Source organism: Vanellus vanellus (genome assembly GCF_965231255.1).
Source record: "Vanellus vanellus genome assembly, chromosome: 12".
Lineage (NCBI taxonomy): Eukaryota > Metazoa > Chordata > Aves > Charadriiformes > Charadriidae > Vanellus > Vanellus vanellus.
The window spans coordinates 6,690,117-6,703,023 of NC_138917.1; the positions used below are offsets into that span (position 1 = coordinate 6,690,117).

Sequence of the window (12,907 nt, forward strand, 5' to 3'; positions counted from 1 at the left end):
TCACATTTTAAGGCCAAGGCAGAGAAGGGGAGGTAATTTGGCTGGCGATGCCGAGTTCGGGGTCCCCGACCTGCGGCCACAGCAGGCCCCGGCGCCGCCCTGCCCTGCCCCTGCGGGGCCGCACCGCACCGGGCCGTGCCGTGCCGGTGAGTCAGGCCGCCCGCCGTGCCCGGGGGGGAGCCGGGGCTGGGGCCGCCCCCGCTCCCGCTCCCACTCCCGCCCCGCGGGGGGAGGCCGGCGGCCGGGCGGGGCGGCGCAGGGAGATGATGTCAGCGGCGGGCGGGCAGCCATGGTGTGAGGGCAGTGATTGAGGCGGCCGGCCCGGCGCGGCGCGGCTCGGCTCGGCTCGGCGCGGTACGGCACGGCACCATGTCGGGGCCGAGCGCCGTGTCGGACCCTCAGCACCCGGCGCGGCTGCTGCGGGCCCTCAGCTCCTTCCGTGAGGAGAGCCGCTTCTGCGACGCGCACCTGGTGCTGGAGGGAGAGGAGATTCCGGTACAGAAGAACATCCTGGCGGCCGCCAGCCCCTACATCAGGTACGGCCGCGGCCCGTGGCCCAACCGGCACGTCGCCGGAGGGAGCCGAGAGCGGGCCCGCGGACCCCCCTTCCCCGCCCCGGGCGGCGACTCGGCGGGAGGCCGCGCTCCGGGGGGCGGCCGCTGCGGGCCGTGGCGGTTACATAAGGATCGGGCTCGGCTCCTCCTCAGGAGGAGAGTGCGGGGCGGCCGGCGGAGTGGAGCGGGCCGGGCCGGGCCGGGCCTGCCCTGCCCTGCCCTGCCCTCCTCGGGGGTGCCCGCCCGGCCCCGGCGTTCGCCTCAGCGCCCCGCTGAGAGGAGCAGCTCGGTCGGCTCCCGCCATCCCCGCTCCCCCCGCCGCCCCGACACCCTCCGGGGGAGCGGTCGAGTTCCCTGCATCAAACCGCTGCTTCTTCCCAGGTCTGGAAAGCTGTTTAACCCGCTGTGTGTGGGGGGGGGATAAATAAACGCCCGGAACAGCTGAAGTGCTGCCAAGTGCCTGGCGCAAACCGGCGACCCGGAGGAGATAAACTTCCCGGGGCGTTGTGGGGGGATGCGGGCCCGGGGGTTCCCCCCGCCTCAGCGCTCCGCGGTCACTTTCCGTGTTCCGAATGCCTTTGAGCGAGCCGGGGCGCCAGGCGGTGCTTACGGGCTCTGAAGTACATCAGCTTTTTAAAGTAAAGAAAAAAAAAAAAAAACATCCACCAAACACCTGGTTTGTGTCCCCATCTCCTGCTCCCTTGTGCCCCTGCAAGAGCACGCCTGGGACGCGGCCGGGGTGTCGAGGCCCAGCAGAGCCGGCGGGTCCCGGCGCGGGGTTTGGTGGCGAGAGCTGGGGAGGACGAGCTGCGCTAGCACAGCCGCGGCTCCTGAGGTGGCCCGACGAACAAACAGTTTATCCTGAGGTGTATTTTCAGTGACACCCATGGAAGGTCCTTCTGCCGCCACCAACAGCAGTTTGAGCTTCTCCGTTGCGCTCAGGAGTGATGAGTCCAATGACATCGAGTAAAAAGAATATACCCGCTGTAAGACTTATATCTGCTTGTAAACGAAACATACGAGTGGTTAATTCCAAAGGGTTTTTATTTTTAAGTCCTATCACTTGCAGGTAACAAAGATATTAATTTCCTCTTAGGCTGTAAAGTAGGAGCAGAGCTTTCAGGGTCACTTTAACGCAGGTTTATCATAAGTCTGTAGCAGATTTTTTGTAACGGGTGGGCATTCCTTCCAGTTGTAGCTTCCTGTGAAGTTGTCGTAAAATGTGCGTATCTGCGCTGGGTGGGGGTGGGGAGTCTCTATGCTGCTCTCCAAAAACCACAACCTGCTTCAGCGTCATATTGTCATCTGCTTTTAGGCGATGTGGTATTCTGGGTGACTGTTGTAGCACAACTTCGACGTTCTCAAGTAGAAAAGTAAACTTAAAATAAATAGAGTATGAAGTTGGTGATTAACTTCAATAGGTGTTGATGGTGGACAGACTTGAGTGGGTTGAGCCAGCAGGGCTGAGATATAAAATGAAATAAAATTCACAGAGAAGGAGGATCAGCAAGAATTTGCAAAAAAAGACACCATGGAGCCTATGCACTAATAATTTTTTTCTGTGCGTATAGAGAAGCAGCTTTGGAAGACTGTGGAGAAAGTTGAATCAAAGACATGAAATTGAAATGAGCCATTGATCCAATACTCTTCAAAGCACCTGAATGCTTTTTAGGTGGTTGGTCATTGTATTTTAGATGACCGTATGCCATATCTGAAATTAAGGTCCAGAAGGGTTGCTCTAGGCGGACAGAGGTCATATTCTTGGAAAAAACTGCTCTTCTACTGTAACAGCAAGATGAGTTTACAGGAAACGTGCAATTTTTTAGTGTGAAAAAAACTGCTTAATTAAAAGATACTGTCAGTTATTCTATGGAGAAGTACCTTTTCACAGAATTCCATCTTTAAGTATAGCGTTTTGTTCGTCTATGAAAAATGTACTGGGGAGACATGGGTTAAGCGTGTGTGAGGAGTAAGAGCGCCAGACCTAACTACGTTAGCAACAAAACTTGTAGTCATTAGAGTTGTGGTTTTTTTAAACTCAAAATTGTTCAGGTTCAAATCCCATGAAGGAACTCATTAACTATGTGTGAAAGTAGGTTACGTGCATTAATATACAAATATGATTGAGTGTTTTGTTTGGGTTTGGGTTTTGTTTTTTTTTTTTTTTTAAGGCTTACTCATCTTTTCTCCTCAGGCTTGCAAGATGGAAAGAACCAAAAATACGTGTACCTGGTTCTTTTATGGTGTATTAAGAAACACGTTTGTATTACCTGCCTTTGCAGAGCCTAATTTTTACCTGCTGCCTGTCTCTCTTTTTATTACTCCAGGATCTCTCTCTTAGCCCAGCTGCTCTTCACATGGGGTAGAATTGGTCAGGTAGGTTGCCAAGGTTGGAGCATTTTGTTTCCAGCCAAAAGTAATGTTTCAGTGGCTCTTTTTGGAGATAAAATTAGTCTCCAGCCTGTACCTAGTCTATGCAAGTCCCATTTATTGAGTGTTGTTTTTTCCAAATAAAATGATCAGTTTAGATTTCTGTATTGAAGCGGTTTTGCAGGAGATTCAAGAATTTTATGTCCTTGTATTTTAAAGGTAGATGATTCCAAAGCATGCTCTGGTACCACAGGCTGTTACGGTCTCCAAATGCCGATTGATTTGGGTTGCTCTTGTTTGAAAAATTCCAATATAAAGCTCAGAAAAATCCATTAACTAATTTCAGAAGTAAAACTTGGAAGAAAAATTAGCAGATACATGAAACGTACTCAGCAGTGAAGCAGCGGAAGCATGAGTTGACGTGGTGTTCTCTGTGTCATTATGTATTGTGGCTGTGGGCAAGTTGGTGGGCGAGTTCAGAAGCTGTGTAGGGTTTGCATGAATGCTTAGTTTAGGGTGTGAGTAGGAAAATAAGTAGGCATGGACTTTCTGAGGGGGTGGTTGGGTGTGAGCAGAGTCTGTCTGCGCTGAAGGATTTGTGCAGCCGCAAAGAGAGGAGCGTTACCTGTTTTTTAGTTTTGCATGGAAGCTGTTTGGCTGACTGGTAATGAGTAGGACACTTGTAAATTATAGCGATGCGGCTTCCCTCTAGTTATTTGGCAACTGGATTATCCATGCAGCTCAAAACCGGCAGCTTCAGCGGGGAGAGGATGAAAGACGTGAAGGGGATGCAGAAACACACAGAAGCGTTACTGGTGTCACAGGTCCCATCTGCCTTTCTTCTCCGTAGGATAGCTTCTGCAAATACAGAAAAAAGAGCAGCCCATTTCATTAATAAATTTTCAGTCTATCGGACCAGTAAGGCTTTCAGTTTTTGTGCAAGTTTGATTCTTGAGGTCTTGCCTCAACTGCTTAATGCCCAGTTGCTCGTAGCTCTCTGAGGGCAGCGAGGTCTGGGGTGGCTGTGTGAATTCCTACAGAATTGCCAGATATGTACAAGTTTATCTAATCCCTCTGCGTGCCCCTGGAGCAAATCTTGTCATGTACAAAACACAGAAGTCTTCCTGCATATCTCTGACATCTTGTGGTATGTTCCTGAGCCTGTGAAAAATAGGGTTCCTCAGGAAGAGACCACCATAGCACAAAGTGTGGTTTGGCTCCAAGTGATGTTGCTGTGCATCCTAGAGAAGTTAAATTTGAGCCAAGTTAGCTCTTGATCTTCTCTTTTGTAACAAATCAGCCAGAAGCCTGCACATTTTTTTAGCACTTTTTTGTCCTGGCAATTTCCCTAATGTAGATACAGTTCTATTGCCCTGGTTTAATTTAATTTGTGAGCCTAGTGTAAATTACGATGGCATAAGAGTGCTTTTACCAGAATAAACCACACTTGCACTAGTAAGTTTGGTGTAAGTTGTAGCATATATCGGCACACCTTTTATAGGATAGATCTGGTCCAAGTATTCCTGGTATCCTCAGCAGCAGCAGCAGATGTTCTCATCCGAACAGATCTGTCACTGTCTGGCATGAGTCGTTCTTGGCCAGCTGAAACTTGCAATTCCTAATGTTTTGCTAGCTTGCTGTCTGCTTGCCTGTATCACAGGCTGCATGTGGGAACTACCTTAAAAAAGAGGGTATTTAAGCTCAGATTCTTAGATGAACTTAATATTGTTACACAGGGATTGTGCTGCTGTATTAGAAATTAAATTAAGACATTTCTGTTATCGCAGCAAGTTTTGCCTTTGATTTTCATGCATCTGTGTGAACAGATTATGGATGAGTGTATGTATTCTATACTGTTCCCCAAGGCTTTTCTAACTTAGTAATGGACCGATAACCGTATTTTCATCTTTCTCCAGATGACCATAATATAGCTAAACAAAAATAAAAATGTAAAATTAAGTTCATGTTATTTTCCATTTACTTGTAAATAGTTATGCTTCTTATAAATTGGTTTTGGTCAGAAATAACCTGACAGCATTTGCATCTTCTCACTTTTGCTGTTCAACCTTCTTGCGTCCCAAAAACTTTGCAGGCCTTGTAGGACTCTTGCAGAGCCACAAAACTGTAACCTCTCTGCCAGCGCTGAAATAGGCTTCTGCAGAGACGTGGTGGGACGTTGTCTCCTGTCACTGAACTCCTGTCCTTTCCTCTGCCTGCTGGCACTTGGAGCGTTTTGAGTGGTCGTGAAACCGTAAGAAGGCAGTCTGCTGAGCTGTCGTCCTTGCGTGAGTGTGTCTGTGAGCATCCCTGGGTGCTGGTGTGAAAAGTGGAATGGGATGTGAGGTAGAAGTACCTTCTCCTGCTTATTTCCTGATACCTGTTTGGTTTTTATTGACATTTATAGAAAGCTTTATAGTGTTTTATAATTTTTTTCTATTTGGGACTAGTACTGAAGTCACGAATACAAATAGCTGCTGACGGTGGGAGGTATTTGGTTGTTGGGACCCTGTGCTCTCAAGTTTTGGTTTAGCCCAATTGTGCTGTGCTCGTGCCAGGTGCTGTTCCCCCTTCCCTGGGTGTGTGGGGCAGCGTTGTGGTAACTGCTCTATCAAAGAGGCATCTAAAGCCATGCCACCTTCAACGCTTTTTAGGAGAAGTTTGTTTCTGGCAGTCTCCTGGGAACTTTACAGGCTGCCCGGGCAGTAGGAAGTCAGGAACAAATTGGGCCAAAATTGGCTTCCAGACTTTTAAAGCTGTTTTTGTTTGGATGTGTGTTATGTTTGGATAAATAGTTGAGGGGCAACAGTGATACAGGTATGTTAAAAGCTTATGGCTTAAAAAGGGATTTAAAAATCACTATACCGGGCTTGAATGGGGAGTTGTTAATTATATTCCTGCTCCAACAAGCCCCTAAAGATGGCCTGAAGGGAGGAAGCAATAAGGCTCTTACCCAGCTCAAAATAGTAAAAAAATACAGTTGGGCTGCTCCTACACGTCAGGCAAAGGGAGAACTGGAAATCAGAGCATCTTGTTTACGCAGGAGAACTCGAGATGAAATTTCTTGGCCTTTCTTTGCATCCGAAGACGCGCAGTTCATCTGCGTGCCTGATGTAAGAGGCGAGCTGGGGTGGAAGGAGGTGTGGCAGGATGGAGCTGCTTGGGATGTCTGGGTAATTTATACTCCGTAGGTTGTCTTTACACCTGCATTAATTGCCTTGCTTGGCAAAACTTTTATTATTAGAAGAACATTTTTTACTAACAATTTTTCTTGCATGCTTTAAAATGTATTTTGTGGCTGGAGTGGGGCTGTTCTGAAGGTGCTCATGTGTCTGGAGAAAGATCTGGAATTGATGAGTCTGGACTTCTTGATTTGTGTTTGGTTTGTTGTTTTGTTTTGTTTGTTTTTTTTTGCTTTGAACCTGTTTTTTTTTGCATTGGTCTCAGCTGCAGTTACAAAATGAACTTCTTTCACATGTGGACTGGCAAATATGAAAAGTAACTAATGGTTTTAAAGAATTTGTTTTGTCACTCTCTGTTCAGACCCCTTATTTCACATATTGTACAAAGCTTTCTCGCTATCCTGGTACTGAGTACCAGTGTAGCATTACTTATACATAGGGGAGTCTCCAGTTTCTTATTTGTCTCCTGTGTTATGTCTATGCCACTGCTTAATATTTCCAAGAAAATAAAAAAAAATAATCACTGTTATGGACAGCTCTGAAATTGCTTGTTGCCTATCAAGGAAATATGTTCTTAATACCATGTAGTTAGTGGCTGGTTTGTGTCCTCAGGCATGGTGGTTTACATCTCCTGAACGACTTTAAGCTGCCTAGGACAGCTCTTGTTATTGTTCCTGGACACGGCTAGTACTCTGAATTGCAGACTCTTGGCTCTTCCTTCTTGCGTTGGTGAAATCCACACTCCTGGTTCCTTTTTCCTCTTGGCTGTGTCATCACTTTTCGTGACAGTCTTGCACACCTCTGTTTTCCAGCTCCTGGTGTGTCCAGAGTTCTGCTGCCTCCCTCAGTTGGATTCCCAAGGAAACATAGTGCTTGTCACATCTTCCAGCTGACCCACGATACTACTCATGCACTTGTAATTTTGTCCATTCGGCTTCGTACTTCTCAGCAACTATAAAAATCTTTGTTGGACTCTGATGCTTATTTCTCCCATGTGCTATATGGATAAGTGAGGTATAACAACCTGATTAAACCAAGTTTCCTCAGCAGGTTCATTGGTGTATTCCAAATATGATTTTTAGTAAGTCACAGGGGTGTTTGGATTATTAGAGACGCACTACGCAGCATTGCATTTCTTAAATGTATTTAATGTTAACAGCATGGGTATACTACTGTACTTGTTCCTTTGAAGAAAGTGTTTTAAACAAGTTTAAAAGCAGAGTTAATTTGAAAGAAAACATATTTTCAAGTAAGGTACAATTCATTTCTTGGTTTAAAACTGTATTCCAGAAATGTCTTCCTTTGCTTTTCCGAGGAAGTCCTAGTCCCAACTTGCCATCTAATAGGTGTAACACTGCTCTTTAGTAGAAAGCTAAATTTCCAACTGATGTGGACTGAAAATCTCATGAATCGTCTGTTTAATGAGTGAACTTGAGTGTCATTTGTAGCACAGAAATGGCGTTAATATGATACAGATTTAGTTACTTCAGGATATGCTTTGGTGAGTGTTCCGTGTGAGCTAACCTGCTGCCCATTGAGGATTGGGGATTAGATATTTTTTCCCCAGCTTTTAAAAACAAAGAGAGAAAAAACCCCAAACCCACCTTTCTAAACCCAGTGGCAGGTATTTCCAATACAGAAAGGTACGTAACAGATCTGTGCTTCGTGTGAGAAGAGCCGAACAGCCGTCTGCTGAACCAGGACTGCTCGACTACGCGCACAGATGAGGCCAAGCTGCGCTTCATAGAATCATAGAATCGCCGAGGTTGGAAGGGACCTTTAAGATCATCAAGTCCAACCATTAACCTACCCTGACAAAAACCACTTCTAAACCATGTCCTCAAGTATCACATCTACCCTTTTTTTAAACATCTCCAGGGATGGTGAATACACCACTTCCCTGGGCAGCCTGTTCCAATGTTTAATAGCCCTTTCAGTGAAAAAAATGTTTCCTAATATCCAATGTAAACCTCCCCTGACATAACTTGAACCCATTTCCTCTCGTCCTATCACTTGTCCTATCACTTCATGCAGCGTACAAGGCGCATGGCACAAACCATGGGTGCCCAGCAGCCAGCTCATCTGCGTTGCTTGTGTTTGACTTGTTGGGAAGCTCAGCTGGTACAGTCGATTGTTTGTTTTCCAAGTTGGCTAAAAGAAAACCGAAGTAAAATGAAATGGCAGGTGCTTACTGCTGCTGGGAAGCTCCAAGAGTCCATTGTTGAGGACTGTGTTCGTCAAGTGTGTGTTCTGTCTACTTAGGGCTAACTCGCGTGTTTAGGCAAGACTTGCTGGTTGAGGGTAGATCTCCAATTTAGATTACAGTCTAGCTCTGGATGAGCTCAGTGCAGTCAGAGTAACTTCAGATTTTTAGGGTAAACAAGCTCTTCATTGAGCAAAGCCCACGAGCCCGGCACACGTCCCCTGGGCTGCTGCGGAAGGGAGTGCTTTGTTCTCTTTCTTAGGGGAGGCATGGGGGGGCAGAAGGCCTTACATTTTTGCCTGACTTTAACTTTCCAACAGATGACAAAAGTAAGTTATTCCTAGTTGTTGTTTCTCTTAAACCAAGCGAAGCCACTTCTGCAGTTTTTTGTGCTGAGCTGTTAGGTGGACTGCTTTGCCTTTAGACCTGAAGTTGCGGTTACAGATAATCTTAAGAAGAGAGACATACGAGAGGCATAGCCAAAATCCTCTGAGAGCTGGCACCCTTTGCAGGGTGTGGTGAAGACTGTCTTTTATGTGTGCTGCTAAAGGCCAGGGTGCGACCTCAAAGAAAACCTGATTTGGTTGTAAAATATCGTTTTGGAGGATGGCAGTGGGTGGAGTGAACTGCTGCATCATGGTTTTGTGTCTGACCTGTTTAATAATGTGATTATTAAGGTTTTTTGCACGCAGAAAGACCAGCCTTCATGGGAGAAGGTGTTGCAGGGATAAAGGCAGACAAATGAAAAAACTTCACCATTAAAACGCTCAATCCTATGTAGGACTTAGTTAGATTTAACTTGGAAAAGCTTGTAGTTTAGAGACGCAAACCTACATAAGGAAGCCCAGATGAGGAGGAGTCTAAATTGACCTTATGTTTGCATCAAAAGCAGAATTTGTAAGTTTTCTCCTTACTGATGCAAAATCTGAAAGTACTGGCTTGTCATTTTGGGGACTGAGTCATCCTTGTGCATGTGTTTTACGTTTTAGGTCTTTGCTGGAAAAATTTGTTGCAGGTATAACTCCATTTGAAAATGCTAATGCTCTCAGGAAAAGGCCAAAACACTGATGCAGATAAAGGATATATGTCATCCAAACCCAATTTTATTACTCTTTGGTTTGGAAGGGTGGCTTTGCCACTCTAATACTAACATTTGTTAGTGCGGCAATATTGGCAAGGCTTGTGTCGACTAGCCCTTATGGGTAATCTGGAGCAAAATCATTAATTTGGAAAGACAGCTCCTTTGAAAGAGACAAGTGTTTCCCTCTTGTCTCCTGCAGTTTTGTTCCTGACAGCCTGCTACAGCTGTCTAAGTAGGGCAGCGAACTGCGTTGTTTGCACTGCGATGACGTGAGAGCAGGGAAAAGTTTTGTGTTGCAAAGCATCAAAAACAAAGTGTCTGCCTTTTGTTTCCCAGATTTTCTGATTGTTCATCACTGTAAATATCATAAACCTGCTTGAGGTTAATGTGGTCTAAAGCATTCTCATTGACCAAGGCACAATCTTTGCAGACAGATGTTCTCTTTGCCTGTTTGGGTACCAGTATACCAAGGCTCTAAGGATTAAAGCATTCCGAGAACTAGACTGTTGTTCTCTTTATGTCACCATTGTAGAAATACACGGGTTATCTTTTTTCATAACAGTTCACAAATAAGGCAGAGGTTTTAAAGATAAAAACTATTCCCACATAATTATGTCTGACTCAGGAAAGCAAGCTTTATTGGTGGAGGCTGAATTATTTGTTTTGGTTTGTTTGGTGTTTTGTTTGGTTGGGTTTTTGAAGTTGTTGTTCCCTATCCTGTTAACTGTCAACTGTAAAACTCCAGAAAAACATGTTTTCAGTCACACGGACCCTTTCTCAGTGTGCTTCTCGTGCATCGTAGCTGTCCCATAACAGCGTTCTCACAGGGACTTGGCTGTAAGGTTTTAAGTATGACCATGTGTTTTTCTTTATTTTGTTCTTTTAAAATGAGAGGTAAGTTGGAAGTTAGGGCATGTAGCGCTAGGATGAGGGGGAATGGCTTCAAACTGGAAGAAGATAGATGTAGATTAGATATTAGGGAGAGATTTTTCCCTTTGAGGGTGGTGAGGCACTGGAACAAATTGCCTGGAGAAGTTGTGGCAGCTCCATCCCTGGAGGTGTTCAAGGCCAGGCTGGACGGGGCTTTGAGCAACCTGGGCTGGTGGGAGGTGTCCCTGCCCATGGCAGGGGGTTGGAACTAGATGGTCTTTAAGGTCCCTTCCGACCTAAACCATTCTATGAGTCTATGATCCATCTTAATTTTAGTAAGAACTGTGGACAGTCTTAAATTTATGTTAGGGTTGTTTTAATTATTTGAATCTGTTTTATGCTATCCGATGTGAATTGTGACTCCCAGCTACATCAGCATTTGTTCTTAAGCCCTTGTTTTCATGTTAATGATTTACCTTGCTTAGATTGTTGCTTACATATACAGAAGAGGTATTGGAATTTCTTCCTCTTTCTGCCTTATGTGGTGTCATTTGAGATGACTCATTAGGATTGTATTCCTTAAGTGATGTGGAAGAGCAGATTCTATATTTGTCACACAGACACACAACATCAAAACACAACTTAAACCCAGTTGTTCTTATGCTACTTGCCTAAGGTGTAGGACGTGCTAAGCAGTTTCCCTGACCCAGTACAAAGTTTGCGATGGATGTTGTGCATTTATGGAACATTTTATTCATGTTACTGGAAGCAATTTCAACTTACAATGATGATCTTAATTAAAAATGGAAATAACTGTTTTAAAACATGTATGGAGTCAAGCTGCTCAAAATTAAATTACTTAAAACAGGAGAAAGAAGTTGCCTTGTTTTGTTTCCCCCAGCTCTGTATGCGTCTCAGCTGCACTCTGCTCCCAGCTAGTGGGGTTTCTGGTTGGCCGTGGGGATTTTATTTCCTTCTAAATCTTGATGTTCTGGTCTTTCAGCTGAATTAAGGAAGACTGAGGCAGCCTTTTCTGCTGTGGTTTGGCAGCTTAGGGTGCTTTTAAAGTAATTAGAAATGTTGTCCGGAGTAGGAAGCTCCGATATGAATGTGTTAGAAGCAGCTGTGCTACAGCTGGGCACATCGCTGCACCTTGGGTTGCTGACTGCCATTGCCAGCTTTCTGCCACGTAAATCATAGGCTGAATAAATCACTGTGAGGAAGAGCATGGTGGAAAGAAAGCATCCTCCTTCCTGGATTACTGACAGATTGGAAAAGCTCTGCTCAAGCATAGCTAGAAACATTTTTTCTAAAGTGAAATTTGATAGAGGACCAGGGTTGAGTATTTCACATGTTGTCCGCTCTGTCTTTCTGAACTGGGAACAAACGTGTTTTGAAACTTTCTCATCCAGTCTGTTGCATGTGTTACAACAAGGATGCCCAGACCTCAGTTTGCTAGCGAGGTGTGGGTGCAGGTAGCAGCTGATGCTGGGTGAGGCAGGAGGAGGCATGGCTCCTTGCCCTCTGCTTACATACCTCCTACTTTTTTCTCCTCCTTCAGCTTTCTTTCCACATTAGACTCACAGTTTACTATCTTAAACTTCTCCCGCCCCAAACCTGGTTTTAATATGTCCTTGCATCATTTTTTTTCCTCGGTTTTACTTCCCAACAGCCAGTAGCTGTCCTGCAGTACTTGACGTGAGTGACAAGGAGTACCTCCAGCTGCCCTTTGGGAATGGTTCTCGTGTCATAGCTCAGAAACCTTTGTACAAAAATAAATAAGGTAGTAGTTTATTAACTAACAAATTAATGTTGTGTGAGATGTATGCAAGTACTGCGTCTCAGGACAGATGATAGGAACAAAGCTTAGTCTGAATGGGGCTGCATTTACATAAGGTGAATATTTGCCCACATACAAGTATGTATAACTTTGAAATCTATCATTTTGTTCTCAAAGTTATTTTTCTGCTTTGAGTTTGTGTTTTGGACTTGCATGGTTGGCTTGTTTCTTTTCAGGCTAACAACTGTTGGTGCCTGAAAAGGTACACAGGAATTGGAACATCTAGCCTGATAAAACCCAAAAACTCTGAACAACACTTTCTTGTTACCGGGAGGTGTCAGCATAAAGTCCACGCAATGAGGTGATTTAGCTTGGGTGTGTATGGGTGATGCTAAGATGAAAGTTAGTGATAAACATCACTAGTCCTTTCCTTAATCTCCCCATTAGTGCTGGCATGCAACATGTTTATTATATGGCTTGCATCTGTTTTAAACCCCACTGTGCGTTGGACTACCCAGGTTCTGTGTAGATAACACTGTGTATTTGACCATACCTGCTACTCATAGGTACCTGATACGTGTGAAATACACATACCATCTGACTGTCTCTCTTTTCTGGTGAAGGAAGCCAGGTGTTGCAAACCTTGATGTGTTTTATGTTAAATTAACAAAAAACACAGTTTCATCCCAGGAAACGAGATGCAATTTTCGCTACAAACTGAGAAACCCAAAACTGGAGTCGACATAATGGCAATTGAGGTAGTTTGGATTGGATGTAAAGAAGCCTTGGCACTGGGTTAGAGTTGAAAACACATGTTACTCTGTGTATATGTTCTTTCATTCATTTGGAGTTGTAGGCATTAAAAATACA

At 44.9% G+C, this 12,907-nt stretch overlaps 1 protein-coding gene across 1 annotated transcript in view; it reads left to right on the top strand.

Annotated features, from left to right (window-relative positions):
* The first annotated feature begins 307 nt into the window (after positions 1 to 307).
* Positions 308 to 12,907, top strand: part of GAN (gigaxonin) — a 28,326-nt gene continuing 15,726 nt past the window's right edge. Inside the window, exon 1 of the mRNA XM_082489346.1 lies at positions 308 to 536. Within this exon, the coding sequence (XP_082345472.1) occupies positions 370 to 536 (167 nt within the window). The 5' untranslated portion in view covers positions 308 to 369. The remainder of the gene's footprint in view (positions 537 to 12,907) is intronic.